Source organism: Hyperoodon ampullatus (genome assembly GCF_949752795.1).
Source record: "Hyperoodon ampullatus genome assembly, chromosome: 14".
Classification (NCBI taxonomy): Eukaryota; Metazoa; Chordata; class Mammalia; order Artiodactyla; family Ziphiidae; genus Hyperoodon; species Hyperoodon ampullatus.
Window position 1 is genome coordinate 22,204,235 of NC_136927.1, and position 26,026 is coordinate 22,230,260.

The 26,026-nt window shown below is 62.4% G+C and overlaps 4 protein-coding genes and 1 long non-coding RNA gene across 5 annotated transcripts; 1 reads left to right on the top strand and 4 right to left on the bottom strand.

The window, feature by feature from the left end:
• Nucleotides 1–204: 204 nt before the first annotated feature.
• Nucleotides 205–1,606, bottom strand: LOC307062854. Its single transcript, XR_013811227.1, has 3 exons — nucleotides 1,359–1,606; nucleotides 1,192–1,285; nucleotides 205–476 (listed from the first exon to the last, which is right to left on the bottom strand). It is a non-coding gene; the product is annotated as an uncharacterized lncRNA (long non-coding RNA).
• A 131-nt stretch (nucleotides 1,607–1,737) lies between these two features.
• STUB1 (STIP1 homology and U-box containing protein 1) lies at nucleotides 1,738–4,136 on the top strand. The gene is made up of 7 exons (XM_079718839.1): nucleotides 1,738–1,999; nucleotides 2,516–2,714; nucleotides 2,803–2,968; nucleotides 3,169–3,256; nucleotides 3,413–3,469; nucleotides 3,558–3,674; nucleotides 3,752–4,136. Exons 1-7 carry the CDS (start codon nucleotides 1,841–1,843, stop codon nucleotides 3,875–3,877), a joined length of 912 nt encoding a protein of 303 aa, XP_079574965.1. The 5' UTR covers nucleotides 1,738–1,840; the 3' UTR covers nucleotides 3,878–4,136.
• On the bottom strand, nucleotides 4,130–5,785 carry JMJD8 (jumonji domain containing 8; the record flags this gene model as incomplete). The annotated part of the gene is made up of 9 exons (XM_079718840.1): nucleotides 4,130–4,265; nucleotides 4,345–4,479; nucleotides 4,557–4,624; nucleotides 4,712–4,831; nucleotides 4,926–4,994; nucleotides 5,084–5,180; nucleotides 5,258–5,306; nucleotides 5,518–5,616; nucleotides 5,694–5,785. 9 exons carry the CDS (start codon nucleotides 5,783–5,785, stop codon nucleotides 4,185–4,187), a joined length of 810 nt encoding a protein of 269 aa, XP_079574966.1. The 3' UTR covers nucleotides 4,130–4,184.
• Nucleotides 5,786–6,030: 245 nt separating this feature from the next.
• WDR24 (WD repeat domain 24) lies at nucleotides 6,031–10,766 on the bottom strand (the record flags this gene model as incomplete). Its single annotated transcript, XM_079719149.1, has 8 exons — nucleotides 6,031–6,449; nucleotides 6,624–6,964; nucleotides 7,049–7,153; nucleotides 7,247–7,368; nucleotides 7,447–7,565; nucleotides 8,094–8,766; nucleotides 8,915–9,092; nucleotides 10,286–10,766. The coding sequence occupies 8 exons, from the start codon at nucleotides 10,764–10,766 to the stop codon at nucleotides 6,096–6,098; spliced, it is 2,373 nt and encodes a 790-aa protein (XP_079575275.1). The 3' UTR covers nucleotides 6,031–6,095.
• A 3,948-nt stretch (nucleotides 10,767–14,714) lies between these two features.
• Nucleotides 14,715–17,853, bottom strand: FBXL16 (F-box and leucine rich repeat protein 16; the record flags this gene model as incomplete). Its single annotated transcript, XM_079719355.1, has 5 exons — nucleotides 14,715–14,863; nucleotides 15,128–15,191; nucleotides 15,504–15,588; nucleotides 15,960–16,468; nucleotides 17,212–17,853. 5 exons carry the CDS (start codon nucleotides 17,851–17,853, stop codon nucleotides 14,715–14,717), a joined length of 1,449 nt encoding a protein of 482 aa, XP_079575481.1.
• Between the last annotated feature and the right edge of the window lie 8,173 nt (nucleotides 17,854–26,026).

Genomic DNA, 26,026 nt, shown 5'->3' on the forward strand with positions numbered 1-26,026 from the left:
AATATTTTACACAGCACCAGGTAGCTGTACTGGGCACTGCGGGCTGGGCTGTTCTCCCCCCAACTCACTGATCAAACTGTGAGGGCCCTTCCCTCCACACAAGCAGCAGCCTGGGCTTCCCCCTTGCTTTTCTGCACCCAGCATGAGGTGTCTCTGTATGGGAGATGGGAGCCCCTGGGGAGGGTCATGGGCCTCATAGTCAGGTTTGAGTTCAGCAAGCATTTATTGAGCTCCTACAGCAGCCAGCCCCCTGTCCAAAGACTTGTGCCCTGAGATCACAGGGTAGGTGTGCAAGCCCTGGGCCACAGCCAAGTCAGTAGGCCTGGGTCCTGTGCTTCTTGGCTGGCCTGGTGTCCTCAGGGGTGGCCAGGCTGGGACCGAGGTCAGGCAGCAGGTCAGGGCACAGCTTCTGCCCTACAGCCCAGATCCACAGTGCTGTCTCCACACGGTGAGGGGTCCACAGCCTGAGGCACTGCCTGGGGAGGTGCAGAGGGAGTCTGAGGCTCAGGGGCACCAGTCACCCTACCCTGCTGGATAACTCTGCACATCACCCTGACCAGAGTCCTGGATGCCCTCCCTGGCCGCCAACAGACTGCACCTTGGCTCAGGGCTGTGGCACGCTCCTGCACCCGGCCCAGGTAGAGCAGGTGGTGCTTCAGGGTGTACTGCAGGGCTGGCAGATCGGGCACTGCGGCCACTGCCTCATCAGACATGAAGACTGCTACCTCGAGAGCTCTGGCAGCCAGGACTGCCGCGGGAAGTAAATGGCGTGGGGCTGCCATTCCCAACAACTCTCGGTGTCACGTATCTGGCCATCTGGCCATTTCACAGATAAGGCCACTAACACGCCAGGTCCCGCCCACGACCTCGCCGGGGGGACGCCCAGCTCTCCCTACTAACGCGAGGTGACAGACGGGCCCGCGCCCCGGAGGGCGCACAATTCCGTGACCGCTGCGTTCACGTCTGACAGGAGACGGAAGGCGGCGGCCGAGCGCTGCACCACCAGCTCCGGGGAGTTGGCGGTCACGAGCTGCTGCAGGTGCGGCCGAAAGCGGCCCCTCGGTGGTCAGGTTGGGTCTGGGGTCACGGCTTGTGGACCTCGCTAGGAGCCCCGCCCCCAGGAGGAAGCCACGCCCACGGCGCTACGTCCCGCCCCGGAAGGCTCCGTCCCCCACGTGGGAAGCTCCTCACCGCCAGTTTCCACGCCTGCAGCTGATCCGGCTCGTCGCGTGTCACGTGCTTCTCCGCCCGGCCCTCAATGGCTGCGGGCAACTTCTCTCGATACCTGGGGAAGGGCGGTGACGGGGAATCCGAGCCACAGGGGTCGGCCCGCCCCCCCGATGTCCCCACCGCCCTACCATCGCTCCAGGGTTTCCAGCCGCCCCTGGGGGCGAGCCGCGCGCGCCCGCAGCACTTCCCCGTGGCACCCCAGGACAGCAGCCCAGCTGCTCGGGTCCTCACAGCCCGAGCCCGCGGGCAGCCGCCATCCCCACGCGCCTGGGCGGAGCCTCGGGGGCGGGGCGTCGGAGCGCCCGAGTGGGATCCTGCCCCGACGACCTCGGCGCTTCTCAGGCCTCAGATGCCGCGCGTCGCGTTGCCGCGAGCGCATGCTCCCCCGCCTGCCCCTCCCCCGCCCCTCCTCCGCCTCGCGTCTGGTGCACGCGCGGCCCCGCCCGCTGGCAGGCCGTCCTTCCCGCTGGCCCCGCCCACCTGCACGGCCGGAAGTTCCGGTGGCGGAGCGCTGGACCGGGCCCGAGCGGATCGCGGGCTCGGGCTGCGGGCGTAGGGCGGGCCCGGCGCGGAGCCTGGGAGCGGAGCCCAGGCCGTGCCGCGCGGCGCCATGAAGGGCAAGGAGGAGAAGGAGGGCGGCGCGCGGCTGAGCGCCGGCGGCGGCAGCCCGGAAAAGAGCCCGAGCGCGCAGGAGCTCAAGGAACAGGGCAACCGGCTCTTCGTGGGCCGCAAGTACCCGGAGGCGGCGGCCTGTTATGGCCGCGCCATCGTGAGTGCGCCCGCGCCGCGGGAGGGGGCCAGCGTCCGAGCCAGGGGAGGGGCCGGGCTGCGGCTTGCCTCAGCGTCCTCCCCGGAGCCCCTGTCTGGCCGCCCCCGCCCGACTTTCGGAGGGGGGTGGTGCTTGGGCTCTGAGAACTCAGTGATGATCTTGTTCCAAAGGGGCCAAGGCCACGGCTCCCGAGCCAGTGCTGGTTGCCAGAGAACTGTGGCGGGTGGGAGCTTCAGAGTGCTTGAGGCCCACTCGCCTGGGGGCCAGGGACCCTTGCCCCTTGAGGAGTCCAGGCCCAAAGCTGGTGATTTCCACAGATCTGGAAAAGCTACCTTCACAAGACTCATTGGAGTCCAGAGGGTGGGCTCAGGGAGGCTCCACCCTCCCTCAGAACCCAGAGGCTTGGAAGCTGAGAAACCTGTAGTGTCTTGATTCCAGCTATGGGCTTCAAGCTGGGACAGAGGGGGTAGGCTGAGCTCACTCCCTCACGCTGGCTGGTCTGCCCTTGTTCTCCAGACCCGGAATCCCTTGGTGGCGGTGTATTACACCAACCGGGCATTGTGCTACCTGAAGATGCAGCAGCATGAGCAAGCTCTGGCTGACTGCCGGCGCGCCCTGGAGCTGGACGGGCAGTCTGTGAAGGCACACTTCTTCCTGGGACAATGCCAGTTGGAGATGGAGAGCTATGATGAGGCTATTGCCAACCTGCAGCGAGGTGGGCTTAGAGGCTGGCTGGTGCCAGGGTGCCTGGGACCAGGCGGGTGGACTGGCTGGAGGTTTATCCAAATCTTCTATTCCTCCAGCCTACAACCTGGCCAAGGAGCAGCGGCTCAACTTTGGGGACGACATCCCCAGTGCTCTGCGCATCGCGAAGAAGAAGCGCTGGAACAGCATTGAGGAGCGGCGCATCCACCAGGAAAACGAGCTGCACTCTTACCTCACACAGCTCATTGTGGCCGAGCGTGAGAGGTGGGCTGTGGTGATGACAGGCGCCCCCCCGAAGTCACCACTTCTAGGTTAACTCTGAGTCGTGAACACAATCATTTATTGAAGGCCAACTCTGGCACGCAGGAGATGGAGGGGAATGAGGCCTGAATGAGCCTAAGATTGGAGTGGAGTCTGACCTCCCGGCCAGACCCATCTCTGATCAGCTTTTGGTCAACCTCCAGGGAGCTGGAAGAGTGTCAGCGGAACCATGAGGGTGATGAGGACGATGGCCACCTCCGGGCCCAACAGGCCTGCATTGAGGCCAAGCATGTGAGGGTGCCCCAGCCCAAGTGTGGGTCCTGTGTGTATTTGCATGCGTGTGACGGACGTGAGGTGCCCCTGGCTCCTGCTGGGTCTGTGCTTTTTGGTGCCTGGGGAAGGGAGATGGGGTGTCAGGCCCACATATAGCTGCTTGGTTCTTTGCAGGACAAGTACTTGGCAGACATGGATGAGCTCTTCTCCCAGGTAGACGAGAAGAGAAAGGTGAGCTGCCTGTCTTCTGGGGTCTGTGGGTAGCAGGAGTCGGAGCAGTGCCCCTTCCCAGCCCCTGACCTGACCCTGTGTGCTGCAGAAGCGAGATATACCCGACTACCTGTGTGGCAAGATCAGCTTTGAGCTGATGCGGGAGCCCTGCATCACACCCAGTGGTATCACCTATGACCGCAAGGACATTGAGGAGCACCTGCAGGTGAGGGCCCATGGGAGGTGGGAACAGGACCCACACCCACTGAGCACCTCCTAATTCTGATTCTGTTGTCACTGCAGCGTGTGGGCCATTTCGACCCTGTGACTCGGAGCCCCCTGACCCAGGAACAGCTCATCCCCAACCTGGCCATGAAAGAGGTCATTGACGCGTTCATCTCCGAGAATGGCTGGGTGGAGGACTACTGAGGCAGTGCGGGTGTGTGAGCCACTCACCCGCCTTGCCCGGTACCCTGGCTCAGGAGGGCCTTGGGCAGTAGTCTCTAGCCGCTGTACATAGTTTGTTTCCCTAGATCCCTGTCCTGGTGTCCCCAAGCCCACCCCCATCAGTTCTGCTGGGTCATGAGCCTCCCCCATCCCCCTCTGGGCCAGAAACAGCGGGTGAGAGTGGGCTGGGCTGAGGCTGCCACTGCCACCTCTGTCCCTGTAATAAAATCTGTGAGCACTATAGGGGCATGTGCTGGTGTGCGACGGGCTCCCCAGCCACCCCCTTTGGCTAGCTGAGAAAGGTAGAGATGAAGACGCTGGTGTCGAGGTTGAGTGTGGCGTGCCACCATCGGTCAGGGAAATACAGCACCTGGGAGTTGGGGGGACATAGGGATTGGTTGGGGGCCCTTGGCCCAGCCCAGCCTGGCCCCTGTCTGCCAGCCACTGACCTCACCAGCGTGGATGGTGCATTCCAGGGGCCGTGCAGATAGTGCCAGGGCCGGGTATGTGTCCCGGAGCCAGGCCAGTGTGGTCTTGTTGGGGTGGAATTCAGGTGTCTTTGCAGGAGGGTACAGGAACCAGCGCTGAGGGTGGGAGCAGCAAGGTCACTCTTTGTGCTGTGGTCAGTGAACCCAAAGTCTCAGCCCCACCCTGTGCTGACCTTTCGGCCATAGATCACCTCTGAGAACCCGGGCCCGTGCCAGTGGAAGGGCACCCCAGAGCCGGCACCTGTGTGGTGAGTTATGAGCAGCTGGTTACCAAGCCTAATCCTCCCCCACCCAGTTCCCAAGTCCCCTGGTCCTGCAGGGCACCCACCTGCAATTCCAAAGCTATAAGCAGGAATGGTACCTAGCAGGCTGAATGGAGGTGGAGAGTAGTGCCGAAAGAGTGATGCCCATTCCGTGAAGTTATTGTCCCCAAAGAAGTACAAGGTGTCTGACAGCAGAAAACACAGGAGGATGCAGGGATCTTGGCACCTGGGTACTCCTAAGTGACCCCACCCCACCCCATGGCCACCCGTCTGGCTCACCATTGCCCATGGAGAAGGGGTCCTGGGGGTGCAGCATCTGTTCCACATACTCCTGAAAGGGCAGGTCCACTGCAGTTTGAAAGGGGTTGGTCAGGACTGATTGGTGCTACCTTCAGGATGCTGGCAAGCAGGCTGGGCTGCAGGGAGGGGCAGCTCACCTTTCTGGTAGGAGTAGGTGTTGGCAGTGCTCAACCGGACCACGCTGTCCCCAAACAAGGCCAGCAGCCTTTGACGGGAGCACAGGTCCCGGAACCTCTGTGGGGGCGGGGAAAGTACTCAGGGGCCAAGCTCAGCACGGGCGAGTGGTGGTCGCGAGGAGCGTGAGCACTCACCGAGTTGTCTGTGAGCCCCTGCAGAATGACAGGTCTGGAAAAGGCGTAGCTAGAACAAAAGGCGGAATCATGGCCTCAGTCTGATCCGCGCCCATCCTCCGCCCCCGCCCACACGCGCTCGCACGAGCTCAAGGGGAAGCGGCCTCAGGAGGTCCGGGAGGACGGGCCGGCGACCAGTGCGCGGCCTCTGCGGTGCAGGGTGACGGAGCCCCAGGGTTTTCGGGCGTGGGAGGTGTGGCCACACAAGAGAACGCACTTACCGCTGCACGAACTCGGCATAGCTGAGGTCGGCCCGGCGCTCTACGGTGCAGCGTTCCTCCTCTGCCACGGCCGCCGGCGCCCCCGGCCCGGGCTGCTGCCTGCCGATACAGCTGGTCAGTGCCCTTGGCCGCCCCGCCGCACGCCCCACTCCGCCCTGCCACCCGGCGCCGCTCACCACCCTCCGTCGCCTGCTTCCCGGAGACTCCGGGCCGGAACCACCAGCGTCCAGAGCGCGAGCAACAGGAGTAGCCGCACCCCCAACGCCATAGCCCGCCGCCGCGAGGCATGCCGGGAGCTCCGTCGTCGTGGCAACAGGCCGGCTCCCGGAAGCGGCTTCCTTTGGCCCGTCCTGGAAATAGGGAGCACTTCCGGAAGGCGGGACGAAGGTCGCACCAAGAGCTGCTATTGGCTACTGCCAGCTCTCGTGGACACACTGCCACCCGCCCACCAGAGTCGCCCGCGCGCGGGGACTGGACCGTAAGCGACGCGACCGGTGACAGGCAGCCTCAGAATACGTCTCCCGCTTCCTTTATTTGGTTCACAAGCCCAGCACACCCATCCAGGTCCAGCAGGCGGGTCAGGAGTACTCGCACAGGTGGCCGCATCCGGCGGGGCAGTGGGAGCTGCCCTCCAGCCACTTCATGATGTGCTGCAGGTGGCCGCCGTGACTGCAGCCCTGGCACCACACGAACAGACCCTTGACCACGTGGTGGCAGACGGCGCACATGCTGGCGCAGTGGTGGCACCTGTCGCAGACCCAGCCCCGGCTGCTCATGGGCCGCTTGCAGTGACTGCAGTTGACGTGCAGGGTGGTGGAGGCCTGGTTGAGGCAGCTGATGGCACGGCTGGTGCTGAGCTTGACCACCTGGTTGGACACATTCCAGAGGCAGAAGCGCTGCAGCAGGTCGATGTAGGACGTGTACCAGTGCTCCTGGTGGTGCAGGGAGGGGAGGAAGGAGGTAAGAGATCAGGGTTTCGGGCACACTGAAGAGCTTCCCCCAAGTGTGCTGGGCACAGACAGAGGGGCGGGTGCAAGCGGGGCGTGCAGGGGTAGTCCTGGGGGTGGCAGCTGCTCCAGGGAGACCCCCCACACCCTGTCACCCACCTGGGTCTGCTCGTCGATGTCTTTGCGCACGCGTTCACCCAGCACAATGAGCACGGACACGGCCATCTGCACGTCGCCCTGCTCTGCATAGAAGCGCAGCATATCGCACACCAGGGCACTGAAGAAGTCAGGCGGCAGGCGGCTGTCATACAGTGCGTGTGAGACGGAGATGAGTGAGAAGGAAGAGTCCACAGGCACCAGGGAGGCTGCATCTGCCTCACTGCCACTCACATGGGGCGAGTCGGCCTTGTCTTGCAGGTGCTCAGGCCCGGGTGGGGTGTCCACAATCTCGTGGCGCAGTGGGAAGGCTTCCTGGGGCAGCACATACTCGGGCTCCTCGGCTGCGAAGCGGGGAGGGGGGGTAGGCAGGGTATGAGCCTCTGGCCCCGCCTCCTGGCCCCACCCCTCCCCAAGCCCCTACTTACAGTGAGCATGTTCCGGGTCCAGCAGGTACAGCTCGTCATCCTCACCTTCCACATCGCCCAGCAGGTAATCGGCAGGCACGTCGCTGCCCTCGGTCTCCTCGTTATCTGCCACAGGGAGGGAGAGCATTGCAGGGCCAGCTCATTCTGGGAGGCCCCAGTCTCACTCCCATGAATGCCCTGCGTCTGCTCCCAGCCTACCTTCGTTGGTGATAAGCGTGGCTGAGGAGTCCAGCAGCACTGTGTCACTCCGTGCGTCGCCCTTGCTGCGGTCCAGCCGAGTCTCACTGCCCAGCCCTGGGGCCATATCCTTTAGACTGAAACTGGAGGCAGGGAAGGCCGATGGATAGGTGGGCCCCAACAATCCCACCCTCTGGGGAAAGCCGCCCCCAGGTGTCTACCTGTTCACGAGTGGCAGGCCACAGGAGCTGCCCTTGCCCACGCTGTGGTTGAGGTTGGTGGTGGACACCAGGCCAGGACTACAGTAGATGATCCGTAGCATGGTCCACGTCTGCGCCACCTAGGGGTGGGCACTGGTCACTCACGGGGGTCCTGTGTCCCTGGCGCCCCGTGCAGGCCCCCCTCTGCCTGGATGGAACCACAAACCCTCAGCTTTCAGCTGCCCCAGGGACCCAATGTCCTGGCCCGCCCCAGGTGGGAAACTGATGCCCATGGAAGGACAAAAACCCTAGCCTCGATCCTGTAGAGGCACAGAAAGAAACATGGAAATGAGCCTGGGGTCCCCGGGAGGTGATAAGCGAGGCAGTGTGGGCCTTCTCTGTAGGGCTGGACACCTCGGGAAGTCTAAGAGCAAGGATAAGCCAGAAGAGGGGGCTCCAGCCCCACAGCACCCCAGACCTGCATCCCAGGAATGGCATTGGCATCTGGCCCACTTGGGGCTCTGGACACCCTTAGTTACTGGGGCAAGAGCCAGTGGTGACCTCAACCAGAACTGAGCACTGAACTCAGGGCAGGGTCTGGGTGCAGCAGTCAGAGGAGCTCCCTGACCCTGCACCAAGGTCATGACCCTCAGCCCAGCCCTATGTACCTGGTTGCGGCCAAGCTCCCGAGCCACTTTTGCATTGTGGTCACAAAGCTCGGCCAGTGGCCGGCCAGCCAGGGCATAACGCTCAGCCGTGTCCACGAACCAGCTCATGCTACTGCTGCCAGGCTCCATCTCAAAGACACTGAGGGCACTGGAGGCGAGGCCTGAGAAGGGCTCAGCAGGGTCCAACTTGCGCTTGAAGAAAATTGGGTGGCGCCGATCCCCAGCGTAGGGCTTGCGCCCCGACTCAGTGGCCACTAGGCTCTCCTTGGCTGCGAAGGCCAGATCCCCAAAGAGACCATAGCAGAGGCCCTCAGGGTTGGCGCGCTCAACAGGCTGGCTGGCATCACGGAACAGGTGCTGGCATAGGGTGCTGTCCTTGGAGCCGGAAAGCAGGAAGGAGGGATCGTGCGGGTGGCGCCACGCAATGCCTGTTGTGACATCACGGTGCTCCTCAAACATGGCAGCTGGCACAAAAGGCCGGCGCACGTCCCACACGTAGATGTTGTGGTCCACCATCATGGAGCACGTAGCTAGGTGGTGGCGGCACTCAGGCCGCCACTTGACTCTGGCCACAGATGCAATGGTTTGCACGCAGTGCACCTCCTTAGCGCGGTGTGTGGTCATGTCCCAGACCTTTACCATCTTGTCACGCCCACCTGTGGCCAACCAGCCCCTGTGGAAGGCCCGTGAGGTCCTCAGTGACCTCTTTTGGGGTGGGAGGGCTCCCCACTCTGTCTCACAGGTCTTGAGGCAGTGAGAGAGCCCTTCCATAAGCCCCACCCATCTTGCCCCATTGCCCCGGCCCCCACCCCACCCCACACCTGTCCTCGGGGTGCCAGTCGCAGCAGAAGACAGGCCCATTGTGGGCCGTGAACATTCTCTCACAGCGGTCGGGCCGCCGAATGTCCCAGAGCTGCACGTTGCCGTTCTCAAAGGTGGAGGCGAAGGTGAAGTAGTCCCGGATGCTGAACTGGACGTCACGCACACTCTCAGACTGGCCTGTGGGCAGGACATCAGTGGAGGGAGAGTTCGGGGTGAGTGGGTGGGTGGGTAGCCTACAGGGACACCAGGAGGGAGAGCAACCAAGGGGGATCCCTTGGAATGAATGTGGACTGGTGTCACATGCCTGCCCATGGCGCAGGCCAGGAGGCCTAGAGGGTGGAGTAAATACTGCCAAGGCCTGCCCAGGGTGGACAGGGGCGAGGAGAGGCCTGGCAGAGCAGACACAATAGCCTGGGCTGGTAAGAGGGACACAAGACATTGGGTGGTTTTTGACACAGGCTCCTGGATCTCAATTTTCCCTGGATTCTGCACCTGACATCAGTCCTTGGGCGAAGCTGTGGTTGGCTTCAGGACCAGGTATCAGCATTGAATGAACAGGGGCCTCAGTGGGCCGAATACAATCTTTGGGGGCCTGAGGCCCACGGAGGCATGGATGGGATGCCCCAGGATCTGCCCAGTCCCTACACCTTGAGCTGGAGCTGCCAGGTCAGCCCCAGAGCACTGGACACCTTGAGGGTACATGTCCACCCCTGTGGACCACCACACCAAGAGCCTCTGAGTGCAGTGTCCAGCTTTTCCCCAGCACAGGTAGCTCAAGGTCTGTCTTAAGAAGCCCTCAGATTCTCTCTGGGCTCTGCCGTGTGCTTCACTTGGGCTCATCGAGGTGAAAAGGGAGAGCTGGCTCAAAGGGGGTTGTCAGGGAGCTGGGCCTGCTGGGAAGAGAACTGGTGGGGGGACCAGGCAGTGCACCACTCCCCACTGCTTCCCTGGGCTGAGGACCCGGGAGGTAGACTTTGTGCAATGAGGTGGCCTGGAGCTCTGAGGCAAGGAAAGAGAAGACAGCAAAACAAACTCTCTGCTCGGCTGCCCAGGTGGGCTGTGGATCTGCTCAGGCCCTGCTCTCTCCCTGATCCCACACTCAGCCTTGATTCCTGCTGAACCAGTTTGCATCAGAGCTGTGATCACACTCCAGGTACCCCTCACACTTCCACCAGGCCTACCCTGCCCTGCCCCTCCCCTGCTCACCTCCACCCACTCTTCCAGTGCCAGCTCGGCTGGCTCCTCCTCCAGGAAGCCCTCTGAGAGCACATCTGAGGGCCTTTGATGCACACAGCATTTCTCAACCCGCCTAGACAGGCCAGCCACCTGCAGAGATGCACACCTGCCCGACCCGCCTCCAAGGGCCTCACCCGAGAAGGTGCTGACAGAGTCCTTCCTGCGAAGGTCGAAACACTTCATGAAGCCATCTTGGGAGCCACTGAGCAGCACGTGGGCCTCAGTGGGGTGGAAGCAGACTTTGTTCACCGTGCGTTTGTGCTCCGTAAACAGCTGGTCCTGCTTGTTGCGGGATGGCCGGCCCAGGTTCCAGGTGACCACGACGCCATTGGTCGCCGCCGTGGCAAGCAGGTTCTCGTCCATCTGGTGCCAAACAACATCTGCACAGCTCAGGTTGAGCGAGGGCTTGCGGCCCACACGAAGGTTCAGCTTCTCCACAAACTGCTCCTCCTCAATGGCATAGATCTTGAAGATGCTGCGGCCTGCCACGACCACCTGGGCCGCATCACGGCACACACTGATGGCGTTGGCTGGTGCATCCAGGTGGCAGTGCATGGTGCGGCCCGTTAGCGTGCTGCCACCCAGGGCTGTAGTCACGCGGGACATCTTCTCCATGGCTGCACAGGTGGTGGGGATAGGTCAGTGAAGGTGGCAGGGCTGGTCAGCCTGGGGGTAGGGACCTGTCAGTTCAGAGCCTTTACCCTGGGTGGTTCCTCCAAAACTGCTTAGTCCAGGGCAGTCCACCATTAGTCAGTCAGTCTGACAGGCAAATTCCATCACCCTGGCTGGGCAGTCAGAAGGCGCCATAGCTGCCCTGAGGCCAGTGAGTCCCATGTCTGACTTCTGGGGAAGACCCTACCTCGTCAGTCCCAGGCCAGGCCACCTCTCCAACCCCCCAATTGCCAGATTAGGATAGTCACTGGACGTTCGGTCAGTCAATCCCGCCCGGGAAGCCAGGTGGTTCCCACCGTCCGCAAAGTCGGCCTCTGAAAGGGGGGCAGAAGGATAGAGGAGCCCGGAGAACACAGGCTATAGAGGCGCGAGGGACACAGAGGGACTTCAAGGACCGAGCTGTTTAAGGAGCCTGGGGGGCTCTGGCGGGACCGGAGGCAGGAGAGGCTGGCGGCGCGGAGGTTGTGGGGGAGCGGAGGCAGCGGAAACAGAGCCAGCCCAACGGAGAAGTCTCTCCTTCCGAGAGCACCCGAACCATTTCCTAAAATTGCCGGGCCGGGGAGGAACCGCCGCGCCGGAAGCAGCCCGTCTCTTTCCCGCCCCCCGCCGGATGTGGTCCTTTTCTTGCCAGCCCCTCGCCGGAGGCGGGTGCACACACTACAAAAGTTCCGGATCAGGGAGCTGCGCTGGTGGAGGCGGAGGGGTTGACCAGGACTAGGTTAGAGGGGCTCCCCCGGTTCTGCCTCGAGTGGTGGTGGGTTTTCTTTTTTATCGCTTTTTTTTTTTTTTTTTTTTTGCGGTACGCGGGCCTCTCACTGTTGTGGCCTCTCCCTTTGCGGAGCACAGACTCCGGACGCGCAGGCTCAGCGACCATGGCTCACGGGCCTAGCCGCTCCGCGGCATGTGGGATCTTCCCGGACCGGGGCACGAACCCGTGTCCCCTGCATCGGCAGGCGGACTCTCAACCACTGCGCCACCAGGGATGCCCCATCGCAGTATTTTAATGCTAGTGCTTATCTCTGCCCCAAGGTCCATCAGCAAGTCCAGTCATCCCTAAACTAGTCCTGAATCCCTCCATCATCTCCGCCTCCTTTCTCGCCCTCCCCGGGACCCCAGGAGCAGCCTTCTAACGGCTCTCCCTCGGTTCCTCGTTCCCCCTGATCTGAACCCCGCCCAGCAGTCAGGTACCACTCTTTGGCCTAAGGTTCCCCCATAAGTCCCCACCGCGCTGTGAGTAAATCCCAAACTCCCGGCCTCTTCCTCTCTCCGCGCACCTCCAGCCACGGTGGCTTCTAGCCCTTCTTCCAGCTGGGCAAGCTCTTCCCTGCCTCATGGCTATCGCACGTTTTCGCCCGCTGTCCTCTCCAGAAGGACAGCTCAAATGTCCTTAAACCTCTTCAGAGTTCAGCTTAAATGTCACGTTCTTAGAGGCCTTCCCTGGCCACCCCATCTAACGTGGCCTCTCCAGTCACTGTCACCTCCTCAGCGCTTGTCACAACCCATTCCTTTGTATACTGGTTATCATCTGTTGCACACGAGTGTGAACTCAACCAGGCAGGGATCACATCTGTCTCTGTCTCCAAGAGCTCGAGTGCCTGACCAGACCTGTTCACACAAGCGGCTCGGCTCAATCAGTGACTCTGTGAGCCTGCCTTTCTCTCCTGGGTATGACCCCTGGTCTGTCTGTGTTGCACTGTGTGATCTTTTAGGACAGTGGTCTCCAACCTTTTTGGTACCAGGGACCAGTTTCGTGGAAGACAATTTTTCCAGGGACGTGGGGCGGGGTTGGCTGGGGAGGTTCAGGCGGTAATGTGACCGATGTTTCAGGTGGTAATGCAATCGATGGGGAGCGGCAGATAAAGCTTCGCTTGCTCGCCTGCCGCTCACCTCCTGCTGGGCGGCCGGGGGTGGGGGGTTGTTGCGGACCCGTTTTAGGATATCCCTGACCCATTCCTATCCTTAGTTACCCTGTGCATGAAACAGGCCTCATTTTTGCCCTTCTGGAAGGATGGGCTAGATCCTAGATATTTTGGAGGTAATGTTATGTGTAATGATTTTAGTGTCTCTCCCCCCCTGAAGCAGTGAGAGGTTAGGGACCTTCTGTTGGTCGCTGCTGGGTTTCCAGTCTGGCACAGTGTTACCTGCACGTTTGTTGAAAGAACCAGTAAGTCTGATGAGTTGAGAGGTGCATAAAAATTCAGACTTGGGCCACTAAGGACAGATACACCTTCAGACACCAATTCAGACATGTGAAAAACCAATTCAGACATGTGTTTTTACAACTTTTTTAATATATATTTTTATAAACAGGTCACGTGATAAAATAGCACAAGAAACACTTACCAAATATAAGGTTATATCTTCCGCATATACAGGAGAATGAGGTCGTATGTACAATAAGAAAATGATTTTAGGGGTTGGTTGGTTTTGTTTTCCTCTCTCCCCCTAATTTTTCCTCCTACAGTCGTTGGAAATATCACAGCTTCAGTTGCATTAATACTTTGGACAAATGGACAGCTGCCCCTCCCCACTAGGGAGCTGTGGGGAGGAGGGGCTGAAGAAACTGGCTCCTGACCACCTCAGCCCTGGAGCCTCTGGCCAGCGCTCCAGGGGCAGGGAAATCTTTGGGCTGTTGAACTGTTTCTCTTCAACAGCATCTCTCGCTCGCTCTTTCTCTCTCTCTTTCACTCTCTGGCTCTCTGGAAACTGGTTACTCTCTTCCAACCGGATGCGGGGTGGGGGGAGTGTCCCAAGATTGGATGTGGGTGCTGTATATCCTGGGGCTCAAGGTTGGGATGGAAGGGGGTCCCAGCCCCCTCCTTAGTAATTGCCAAGATGTGCCAGCACCCCCGGGACCTCCCAATATCTTGGGATTGGACAGAACACGGTGAACCCATGTGGACAAGTAGAAGTTTGGGAAGCTGGGGAGGGGTGTGAGGCTAGAAAGGAGCCCTCCCTCCTCTGGGTGTTGAGGGTGAGCTGGCCACTGGAAGATCGGAGCTGCTGGCTGGGGCCCCCTTTTCCATCTTCCACCTGACGGATACCTGCCCTGGGTGAAGTGTGATGCTGAGGGGCCTGGGCCCAGCTGGCTACAGGGGCTGCGGGGCAGGGTCCACCCAGGACTGCTCCCAAGGCCTGCAGGCCGTGATGGTCGCTCCAGCTTCAGGTCTCTCAAGGTAGCTGTACTACCCCTGGGTTGAGGTGGACTGGAGCCAGCTGGGCTAATGTTGATTATGCCAGGGTCACTGTCAGCCCAGCGGTCCCTCTCCTCATCCAATTCTGCCCTAGCCTGGCCAGGGCCCAAGGACCTTAGGCCTGTGGATGGGGGTGGGGCGAGCACGGCCTGTCTCACACAGCGGCAAAGAAGAGGTGAGGTCGCTGGGGTCAGGCTGGTATGAGGTGGGGGAAGGGCGGGTGGGACTTGGGCTCCTGGGCGGGCCATGGCTTTGGCGGCGGCCTGTTTCCCCTCGCACCCCTCGGAGGGCTCCAGGCGCGGTGCAGTGGAAGATGCGGGAAGCCCTGGGGTCTCCTCCGGGCCCCTGTGTCCTGAGGGACCCAGCTCCCCTCAATCCCCCTGGGCCCTGCCAGGGGTGGGGGGGACAGCGGGGAGACAGAGCGGGGTGTGGCGGGGAAGGCGGTAGGGGCGGCCGTCTGGCGAGCTCAAAGCGCCCGCAGGACCGAGCCCCAGCCCCCCGCACCCAGCGGGCGGGCAAACGATGACGGCGGCTGTGGCGTGGTGGAGGGCGGGCGTGCAGTTGCGGGTGCGAGGGGCATGCACAAATTCCCCGAGCGTGCGTGCGTGCGTGCGCGGGGCTGACCCGCCCACCGCCCTCCCTGCTCGAGGCGGGGCCGGGAGGAGAGCGAGGGGCCGAGAGGCGGGGAGGCCCCGCGCTACTCGACGACGAGGCAGCGGGGCAGGTGCTGCGAAAAGTACTTGAAGAGCTCGGGGGTAGCCCCAGGGCAGTTGGTCAGCTCCAGCTCCTCCAGCTCCTGCAGCTGCACCAGGCCCGACAGGCCGGTGGCGGTCAGCAGCGGACAGCCTGCGTTGGGCGGGAGGCGGGGCGGCGGCTGAGTGGGCGCGGCCCGAGGGCTCCGGAGGGCGGGGCTGGAGGAGGGAGCTCGGGGGCCGGGCAGGACCGGGCCGGGCTAAACTTTGCCCGGCGTCTCCGCCTTCCGACTGGGACTTGGGACGCAGCGAGTCAGCACCAGGTATGGGTCTGCACAGGGGACCCGGCAGGGCTGGCGGAGTCGGACTAATGGGGGTGGGTGGTCACTGTCCAGGAGGACGGCAGGGGGGGTCTCACCTGCCAGAGACAAGAGACGCAAACTCCTCATGGCCAGGAGGTGCTTCAGCCCGAAGTCCTGCACCTGGGCGGGAAGGCGGGGCGAGTTAACTATTTCCGTTCGCGCCCCGAGGGAGCCCCACTCCTGGGGTCAGGCCATAGGGGGCAGGGGGTGGGTTCAAAACGGGGGTTCTCAGCTCCCCACGGAGTCGGTGAGGCCCTGGGGACTCTGCGCTTCGCTTACGTCGGCCGCTTGGGTGTGGAGGGATCACAGACTTCCTTACAGGATCTGAGCGGGCCGGGTGCAGGCCAGCGGCTTGTCTGGGTGGGAGCTTTCCCCGTGCCCCCCACCTCCCCTGCCTACTCCCCAATCTCTGGAGGCATGGAGGGCTGATACCTGGCAGCACCATCGCAGGTAGAGGCTGCGAAGGGACGACATGGTGGACAAATAGCTGAGGCCAGTGTCCGTAATGCGTACACACCTGTGGTCGCAACAGAAGGAGGCTGCCCACCTTCAAAACACCCGACCCCTTCCTCCTTTTCCCGAAGTGTCCCGGGCGTGAACTCCCCTCCTGCCCCAACATGCCCCGCCCTTTCCATAGCCCCGCCCCACCAGGCTCCGCCCCCACCTGACCCCTCGGTGGTATTCCCTACTGGGGGGACATAGCTCAGCCCTGCTCTCGTGTTATAGCCCACACTAGGCAGGCCTCTTATGAGGGCCCCGCCCCCCCCTTGCTGCAGCCCTACTCTAGCTATAGGCCTGTCCACTAGGCCATTAGGCTCCCTGCTTAGAGATCCGGCAGGCCTCGCCCAGCCCTGCCCTCCATGGCCCCGGGGTGGGGGACGCGCACACCTGTCCAGCACGAGCTCCTCCAGGCGGTGCAGGTCGCAGGCCACGTACTCGAGCGCCATGTCGGTGATGCGTGGGCACCACGAGAGGTCGAGGCTGCGTAGCTTGCGCAGGTTCTCGGCCACAAGCTCGACACCATCGTCGGTGACCTTGGAGCAGCCAGAGAGGCTGAGTGCGGTGAGGTTGGGCAGGCTGTGCACCACGTTGACCACGCCGTGGTTGGTGATCTCCCAGCAGGAGAGCAGGCGCAGCGTGTGCGTGCTGTGGCCCTGGCGTGCCGTGAAGTAGGCCAGTGCTGTGTCCGTCACGTGGTAGGCCTGTAAGCTCAGCTCAGCCAGGTTGGGCAGCAGCTGAGAGATAGCCGCGATGGCGTCGTCGGCCACGTTGATGCAGTCGCTCACACTCAGCGAGGTGATGCGCGCGCTCAGGCTGGACCACAGCCCAGCTTCGGTGAAGTCGTTGCAGCCTGACAGCTCGAGGCGCACCACGCCCTGCATCTGCTCCAGCATCACCTGAGGGCGGGCAGGCGCGGGGGGGGCGTGGTCAGGAGGCCCCGACCTCCCCCTCGCCAGGGAGCAACCCTACCAGGTTTCCGCAGACACGCCCCTTCCCCCAGGGCGTGGTGAGGACGGTAGGAGACAGGGCAGAAGGAGCCCTCCGAGGGGCAGGAAGCTGTGTTCTTAAGCGTGTATATGGTGTAAACATGCATCAAGCTGTATTCTGACAAGTGCACTTTACAGTGTGTTCATTACACTTGAACAACATCTAAAAGAGGAGGCAGGGAACAGGGGGCCTGGGAGTCCAGGGCCTGGCCAGAGCAGGTGCTCAGAGCCATAGGTGTTAATGATGTGATGTTAAGAGTCCAGGTTCTGGGGAAGGGGCTGCCTCCACAGCTGCTCCTCTGACCTTTGCCCCTGTTCCTCCCACCTCCTCCAGCATCCTCCGGTACTACCCCATGTGAACTTCTTGGGCATGCATGGCCTCACATTTAATTGACTGCTTTGCTGTTGCTGTCTTGAAATTCTTAGTCATCTTTGAACAAGGAACCTGAATTTTCATTTTGGTCCCCCAAATTATGTAGCCAGTCCTGCTCCCTCCACCCCAGAGCTACACTCCTCCTCAGGACACCGACCCCACCCTTGGCTGCTTTGCTGCTTGTGCGCCCAAGCTTCTTCCTACTCCCCCCACATGCTGAGTGGCTGCTGCCTGGCCCTGCCCCCCATCCCTGCCCTTCTGGGCCAGTGGTGGTGCGCACCTCCAGGCCGGCATCAGTGATGGTGGAGCGCTTGAGGCTCATGGCCTTGACGCCCTTCTTGGAGAGGGCATAGTTGTCGATGAACTCACAGATGTCCAGGTCAGAGACACCGACCAGGCAGAAACCCTCAAAGCCACGTGCTGCGAAGCCCTGCAGGTTCACGAACTCCTTCTCACCTCCAGGCAGCACTGTGTAGAGCTCCTTGGCATGCAGCACAGGGGTGAGGCCCGCCCAGAACTTGGGCTGGTAGAGCACACGCCTCCAGGCCTTGCACACCTGGGCCAGCACGCACCTCTCGCAAGCTGAGAAGTACCAGAAGAGGCCATTGAGGATCTTCTCGTCTGTGGCCAGTGGCGGCCGCTCTACCGGGGGCCCGGGCACTGGGGCTAAGGCTGGTCCACCAAGGGGGAGCCCTGCCTGGGGGCACAGGCCCCCGGCCAGAGCAGCCCGGGGTGGTGGAGCAGCCAGGCTGGGTGGTGGGAGGGTGGGCGGGGGTGGCTGGCAGGGGCGGTTCTTGGCAGCCGGCGTGCCCTTGGTGATGCTGGCTGTGCCCAGGCCGTTCGGCTGGCCTGGCAGCTTCACCAGGCCATTGCGAGGCAAGCATGGAGGCTTGGGGTCGCCGTCGACGCCCGGGCTCGACATCTTCCTCGCTCGGTCTGCAGACAGGGTCCAGGAGAGGGTAGTGAGTCTGCTGCCAGGGCAGAACTGGACTCCTTTCTATCCATGGGCGTCCCCTCCCATGCCATTCCCAGAACCACCCAACAGAAAGGATCTGAGTGTAAGTCCCTCCCTCCCTGACTGAGCAGTTACAGGAAGGCAGGGCTGGTCATGACCACGACACTCCTTGAGCACCTACTGTATGCACTGAGCTCAACCTCCACCCACTCACAGAGCTTTTCGATACCTAGGTACTGTGGCTCCCATTTTACAGATGACAGAACAGAGATGGAGGGACATTCCCCCATGACTGCTCTCTTTACCTTTGCTGCTCACCATCAGTGTCTGCCAGGCCTGCCTCTGCTGGACAGGGGCTGGGGAACTGAGGGTTTGGAGCATTCTCTGGCCACTCCTCTATGGGGTGCCCGCGTAGCTGTCTGGAGTGGTTTGAGTAAGCCATCTGAGACTCACATACTAGCCTCTGAGAATCTCAGTGGCTACAGGAGGTTCTGTGGCTCAGAATCTACCCAGAGAAAGGGCAGGTGTCTTCCCAGGGTGCTTACCGTGATGCCAGCACAGTGAGCCCCGCACACATACTGTTTCTTTAATCCTCCACTCAACCCACTGAGGACGATGATGTGATGACTGTACCCACTGTACAGATGAGGAAATCATGGCTGAGGCAGCATGAGTTGCTTGCCTGAGGTCATAGTAAGTGGTGGAGCCAAGACATGGACACTGAGCTGGCTGTGGAAGGCTGTGTGTAGGGAGCTTCCCACAGGGTGGGGGCTGAGACCACCCCCCAGCTCCCCTCCTCCGGCCTCCAAGGCTGTGAATGGGTGGCAGAGGGCACTGGGCACAGACGACCCTGGAGAGAAGGGGCAGCAGGACCCCCACAGCGCTACCATCTGTCCCACATTCCAGATCTCCTGCCCATCCCCACCTCAGACATTCAGCGAGGAGGGAGCATACCCAGTGGCTCACCCCACTCTGGCTGTGTGGCTTTGGGGAGCCACTTCCTTCTCCAAACCTCACTTTCCTCACTTCAAAGCCCGGGAAGTGACAATACTGCCCCACAGGACAGCATGTGACAAGGACTACGTGCAGTGCATGGCTCATAGTGAGCTTGCTGGCCCAAGGGTGAGCGGACAGGAGCCTCCAGGAGGGAGGGGAGCCAGTGGTCCTGCCCTGCTCTTCCCAGCACCACACCCTCCACTGGCGTCCAAGCCCTGGACAGGACAACACTTGCCAGTATTCCACATCTGGGGAGGGGGTGCATCCTGGGCTGGGTCCAAGGGTCTTACTGTAACATGTGGCCCTCATGGCTGCCAACCAGCTTTGGGTCCAGAGGCCTTCCTGCCCTGGTAGCCATGAACTTCCAGGCTGGCAGTCCACCCCAGGGCCTCCCTCCCCAGAGGAGGCTCCCACACCTTGGCTGCCCCTTCACTACAGCTCATGACCAGGTAGTAGCAGCCTCACACTGGCTGATACACGACATCCCTGACAACATTTGCAGAATGCCCACTGGGATAATTGTGTATTTCAACCTTACAGCAGCCTGGGTGGGGGGCACAGGGGAAAGCACTACTGTTACCACCGTTTTCAGATTAGGAACTGGAGGGTCCCAGGAGGTACAGTTTGCCCACAGTGGCAGGGGTGGCCTGACATGAGGGCTGCCCGATATCGCTTAATGCCAGTACATAGGAGGGGACCATCCTGGGAGAGCAGTGCCTCATGGAGGGACAGGATGAAGCCCACAATTGTCCCTGCCCCACTCCTGGGGCCAGTGGAGAGGCTGTCCTGGCAACTCCCTCCTGCGGTTTGTGCTGGATACAGAGGGGTAGCCCCAGCCTGAATACCTTCTGTGTCCCCAGAGCAGGGCACGCCGGCTTCCTGCAGAGCAGGCGCGGGCGGCCTGACGCCCGGCAGCAGCACCATGGACAGCGCCCCTCCAGCTGTCTCGCGCGGGCTAGGAGGCCAGGCCAGGCCAGGCCCGGCCCTCTCCACCACGGACAGCGGCGGGGTGGGGTAGGGAGGGGTACGGCCCGGCAAACCCAGTTCAGCTGGAGCTGGGAGGGGCCCTGGAGGCTTGGGGTGTGGGGCGGGGGGAGGAGACGCCTGCTCGGCTAAGATCCGGAGGAGGAGGCGGCGGAGGCGGCACCAGGGGAGAAATAACTCAAGAGCAGTGCCGATTTAGGTTGAAAATTCTCCCAGCCATGGGTGTGCACGTGGAGCGCCTGAGTTGGGGGGATCACGTGTATGCCCCGGGCATCTGCGGGGCTCCCTTGCCGTCCCCCACAGGAGCTCACATTTGCATACACCCCCAGTCCCATCCCCACCCTCCAGACCTCAGGGTGGAACTGGCCCATGGAAAAGAGTCCACAGGAGGGAGGGGCCATGCCAAAGATGGCCCTCAGCAGCCTGTGGGGCGTGTCCAAGGCCTGACTGCCCCTCATCCCACACCCCATCCCCGGCCAGAAGGCACTGGTCAGCCTGTTGGTCAGCACCACCCCCATGCCCTAGGTTGGAGCTGCCTTCCCACAGAGGCGGTCCTGCTGCTCCCCAACCTTGTCCATGGTCTTCCTGTGCTCCAGCTGCTCCTCATCCTTAAGCCTCTGACCCAGCCTGAGCCCTGGCTCTTTAGCTCAAAACTAGAAACAGCCACACCTTAGCCCAGGGGTCGGGGCTTTGGGAGAATGCTCACTGTTCACTTCGGAAATGGGTCTGCCTGCCAGTTAGGCAAGAGGTCCCTGGGGGGCTGGGATGAGGGCCCCTCTGCCTGGCCCTGACCCTGGCCCCACCCCCCCAGCCAGACGGGTTGAAGAGCCTCCCACCTTCTTGGTACCTGCCCCCACTGCACCCAGTGGGGCCAGGAGGACCTGCTTGGATTTTCCTGCCAGGATGGGGCAGGGGCAGCTGCCAGTGCACTGGGGACTACTTCCCCTTTAGGGATAAGCACCAGGAGCTAGCGCCAGGAAGAGAGGCTTTTAAAATAAGATGGCCAGGCTTGCACTATTCTTAGCCTCAGCCCCTGGTGTGTTGTGTCTCTGTGTGGAGTGGAGTTCTGGGGGAGGCCTCCTCCTGGGATAGGCTGCAGGGGCTCGAGGGTCCTGGGTTCACCCCAGGAGAAGGAGGGAGGTGATGGTCACTACTTTAGTTGTCTTGTCCTCATCAGCCTGAGCCAGAGCTGGATCAGGGTGCCACTTGGGAGAGCTAACCATGCCTCTGTGTTTCCCCAGCAGACTCATGTGAAGCATGGGGGGGGGGTCCCAGGGGCTCGCGGGAGGACTCCAGACCTTGGTGGCTTCCAGGCTAAGGGTCTGCAGATTGCCATGCTGGGGCTTCATAAGGAGCTGCCTCTTCTGCAAGTCAAGTCACTGGGCCCCGAGACGCAGCAAGTCCATCTTACAGCCTCACTTCTGGCCCCTTTCTAGTCCTGACCCTACAGTTCAGCCAGACCCTCTGTCCTGCATTCCTCCTCCCCTCCCCTCTCTGCCTGGGCACATGCTGGTCCCCCTGCTTGCTCAGTAGGCCTCCCTGCTCCGTAACCCTGCCAGCTCCTTCTCTTCCACCCTTCAGTGTGAGCACTGCCCCTGCCTCTCCCTGGGGGACCCCCAGCACTGAGAAGGCATATCCAGAGTCTCCGCCATCACATGGATTATCATCACTGTCCACCTGTCTGCCTCTCCTTGGCTGGGGACTCCTTGAGGACAGACAGCATGACTACTGAGTGGCCTCTGAGTGCTTGCTGAATGAAAAGAATGGCAGTCCATTTATCAGGGTCATGCAGAAAGGGGTGCAGCTGACAGAGGCCCAGGAGGCGGGATGGAAGGCAGTCGGTGGAAGAGCTGTAGCTCAGCTTGTCAGTCCTGGTTGTGACAGACGCCAGTGTCCATAGGGGAGGGAGGGGTTGGTGCCAGAGTCCCTGAGAAGGCTCCCAAGACCCTGGGGCTTGGGGTGGGCCTTGCCGTTATTCAGACCTTCGGGAAGAGGACAGCTCATGTCTCCTTTTTGACTGAGTCCCCCCCACCTTGAGAGCTGCAGAGTTAAGGAAGCTGGCTGCCTGTTCCCCATAATCTGGCCAGACCCAGGGGGCAGGGGACAGGAAGCACCAGAAGGGAGGGAAGCCTGGTCCTGCTCTGCTCTTCCAGCACCACGTGCCCCCCCGCTCCCGCCCACTGCTGGTCTGAGCCCGTCAAACACTGCCTGACCACAAGTGGGGAGAGAGAGGCTCAGAGAGTGAATTTTCAGAAGTTGTACAAAGCTGGGGTTTGACCCCAAGACTCAGACCAGGCATGGCGGCCCAGAGGGCAATCCTGGGCCCCCATCAGCCTGCTGCTGACTCCTTTCTCTACTCTGTTCTGCTTCAGTCCCTGTGCCCTCCCAGCCTGGGTCCCTCGGCTGGGGTCTCTCCCAGCGTGCCCCTGTCATGCCCCTGCGCTCCTTCCAGAGGCTGCAAGCTGATGTCAACCACTGGGACACTCTTTTAGATTGCTCATGCCCAGGAAACCCCCCACTCCTCATGGCCCTAAGCTCAGAGGTCTCTTCCTCCATCCCTGATGCCCCCATGTAATGCAGTGTGCCCTGGATGCTGGAGGGCCTGGCCCCAGTAGAACCTGCACTGACCAGTTCTCCCTGCCAGCTGAAGACCCTGGAGCTGGGCAGGGCATTAGTAGTCAGAAAAACTCACATCGGGTCGATCTGCAGTGGTGGCCCCGGGGGCTGGGGTGACAACTAGGATAGTTTGGGATTGGGGACACAGCGCAGGCTGACAAATTCCATGACAAGCCCTGTGACTCAGGCACATTCACATCCCTGCCACTTTGCACACGTCCTAGCAGCAGCGCTCCTCTCCCGCCCCCAGCTCGGAGATGCTTCTGGGGTGCGGGCTGCCCCACCCGTGCATTGGGGGATCTGGGAAGGGAGCACGTGGGCCTCAGGAGAGACCTGAGTCGGTGCTCAGCAGACCAAGTCCTGAGGCCAAACTAAGGGCAGCTCAGCCACGTGGGGCCGGGTGCCTCAGGGGTGGGTGTTGGGCTTCAGTCCTCATCTTGGCCTCTCTGCTCTGAAGGACCTGAGCCCCACAGGGCCTAGCCCTGGGGCATCTAGTGCCTCAAACACTGCCAAGGGAAGGAATGTGGCCTGAGCCCACCCTGGTCTGGCTAAGGCTCCTCCCGGGCCACTGGTAGGGAAGGTTCTGGGCCACCCACTTACCCCATAGTGCTTCCTTTGCTGCCACCATCGCTCTTCCCCTGAGCCAGCCCTCTGAGACACAGCAGCAAGCTCCCACGTGTGACAAGATGGGGGCTGTGGACAGCTGACAGTGCCAGCCAAGGAACCCCTTCCCCGACCTCTAGGTGAGGTGTCTCCCTGGCTGAGTAGGCCTGCCTGAGGCCCAGCTGTCTTGAGTGTCCCAGGTGCCCTGACCTCGGGGCCACTTGTTTCCTTCTGAGCAGTGGGAAACAGGACTCATGCAAGTGCCCTGGAAGCGGGTGTGAGCTGCAGGGTGGCATCTGTCCCATGAACCTCCCCAGCGTTAGAGGTGCCCATAGGCCTCCCAAGGCAAGGGGTGGTAGAGGTGGGGGAGCCAGGCCAGGCCGTGGATGAGGCAGGCACTGGGCCAGATGAATCCTGGGGTCCCTGAGGGCAGAACAGCCCTCCCTGCTCTGCCAGTGTTTATGACTGGGGCTTGAATTTCCCTCCTCCCCAGATAGCACTCGGTCCAGCCCTGTGGCCACCTCCTGCCAAGCCAGTGGGTCTCCATCAGGCCTCTGCCCTGGCCTGTGGGACCCCAAACCTCTCAGGGTCCTGAGCCAGCTCAGGCCTTTTGCTCCAAGGCTGCTGTCCAGTATCCCTCAAAGGAGTCTGCTGGAAGAAAGGGCCCCATGCCCCACCTGGCCCCAGGGAGGCCTGTGCTGACCCTGGTCAGTGGGCCCTCGGAGGCGGCAGGTGAAGCAGCATCTGCCATCTGCTCTCTCCGTGGAGGGAAGGCTTCTTGTGCAGAGGCTGGGAGGGGCTGGAGGAGTGGCCACTGGGCTGTGGGTTCTCTGATGCTCCAACAACCAGGCCTTCTCTCCTTCTGGGGTCATGCGTGGGGACTCTCCCCACCCACTCAAACTCTCAGAAGGACAAGACCCTCCCCCAGCAGTCTCAGGGTGCCCAGTTCTCCTTCTGGGGCCCTTCAGCCTTGGACATCGCCCAACCCCTCCTCCAGAGCCAGGCACGTGGCCAGCCCCCTCCCTTCGCCTTGTCTTCCCACTGTGGCAGCTCCAAACAGGACCAGGTTCAGGTGTCCTGAGGCAGATCAGCCACCGGGCCACGCGTTCACAAGCTCCTCCTGGAGTGTAATTGTATATAACACCTGTCTCACAGGGGCAGGGGCTCATGGTGCTGGGGTGGGGATCCCAGAGTGCAGTGGGGTCCAGGACCTCACCCAGCCAACCCAACTGGGGTCCTGCAATTCGGCTTCCACAGGGGAACAGCACAGTGGCACCGACACCCAGCCTTGGTCCAGTTGCCATGGGGATCGGGCCTCGACCAGGCCAGCCACTGGGGTGAAGGGCTGCGGGAAGGCCTGGCAGGGCTGAAGGCCCAGCTGCAGCAGCCAGGGAAGGGGCTGCGGTTACGTAAGCCCTCTGGGGGTGGCGGCGACGCTGTCCCAAGCCCCCTCCCCGCCTCGTCCTCATTGTGGCCTCCGCGGTGTTGTGGCCTGGCCCCCTACCCGCCCTGTAAGCCTGGCCCGGCACACACACCTTACCTGGGCCCGGGCTCCTGGCTCATGCCACGCTGTCCCCCGGGCGTCCTCCCGTCATGGGGAGCCCGGCATGGGCACCGGCGAAGCGGGGAGGCGGCCGAGGTGCTGGTCTGGCAGGCAGGGCCCGGCCGCGCCCCGCGCCCGGCCTGGCCGGGCCCCCTCTGCCGCGCCTCGAAGAAGAGCTCCCGGGTGGGAGAGGATCGGCCGCCCCGAGCCTCCCACCGGGGAGGCTGAGGCTGTGCCCAGATAAATAAGGCCGCTTTGCAGGGAGCCGGGCGGGTGCCTCCTCCCTCCCCTCGCCCTCCTCCTCCCCGCCCTCCTCCTCTGCCCTCCTCCCCGCGCTCCTCCCCGGCCGCCGGCGGCGCCGCGCCCGCCCCCCGCCCGGCCTTACGCGCCGCTCCCTCGCGCGGCCCCGGCGCCGGTAGCCAATCCGGGTTGGCGAGCCCGGGCGGGGGCGCTGAGGATGCTGAGCCCCGCCGCGCCCTACCGCGCGCACAGCGCGCTCCCGCGGCGGCGCGCGCGGGCACGCGCCAGACCGGCCCTCAACCCCGCTTCCCCTCGCCACGGGCGCCCGCACAATAACAAACCCTGGCGCACGGCGGGGCGGGGAGGGGAGGGGAGAGGAGGGCAGGGGAAGGCGGGAGAGGGAGGAAGGCGAAGGAAGGGCTGGGCGCGCAAAGGGAGAGCCGGGTGGAGCGAGCCCTGCCTTTTGCGGAGCCGTGGGGACCCCGAATCCTGCGGGGTGGAGAGGACTCGAGCTCTTGGGCGCCGGCCGGCCGACGCTTCCCCTCCCGGCCCCTCTTGCGGAGCCGGTGGCCAGGCCCCCTGCGCGGCCCTCTCATCTCCCGCGCACCTGCGGGGTGCCAGGCCCAGGAACCTCCCTCAGTGAGGAGCGCAGTTGCACACCCGCAGAGCCGAGAAACAAGAGACCAGTAGATCATTTCAGAGAGTGACGAGTGCGGTGAACGTTCAAGAGGGCCACGTGATGGTGACCGCGTGAGGTTGGTGGTGGGAGTGGGGCTCCTGAGAACAAGACGCTTAAACTGAGTCCCCCAAGGGTGAGAGGGCAGACGAAGTTGTTCAGGAAGGGATGTGCAAAGGTCCTGAGGCCTAAGGAGCCAGGCAAGTTCCCTCTGGAATGGGTTGGAGGCCTTGGTGGTGGCAGCTTTATAGGGCAGGCTGGGGCGGGGGCAGTGGGGCCTGGTGGGAGGGTGTGGAGGGTGTCTGGGCCACTGGGGATGCCAGGCCTCCCAGCAGGCTCAGGGCAGAGGACAGAGGCTAATATTGCCCATCCTGGGACCTCCTGGGAGTGGAGATGGCAGAAGGACCAGGTGCAGGGAGAGCAAAGCTGGGTTTTTACACCAGGGAAAGAGCCTCAGGGCAGAGAGGCAGCCCCCCCCCCCC

Bases quoted from the DNA above. Each gene is read 5' to 3' on its own strand.
- STUB1 (XM_079718839.1), top strand. From the start codon at position 1,841: ATGAAGGGCAAGGAGGAGAAGGAGGGCGGCGCGCGGCTGAGCGCCGGC. The intron at 2,000-2,515 runs GTGAGTGCGCCC...CTTGTTCTCCAG, and splicing joins CCTGTTATGGCCGCGCCATC to ACCCGGAATCCCTTGGTGGC. The intron at 3,675-3,751 runs GTGAGGGCCCAT...TTGTCACTGCAG, and splicing joins ACATTGAGGAGCACCTGCAG to CGTGTGGGCCATTTCGACCC.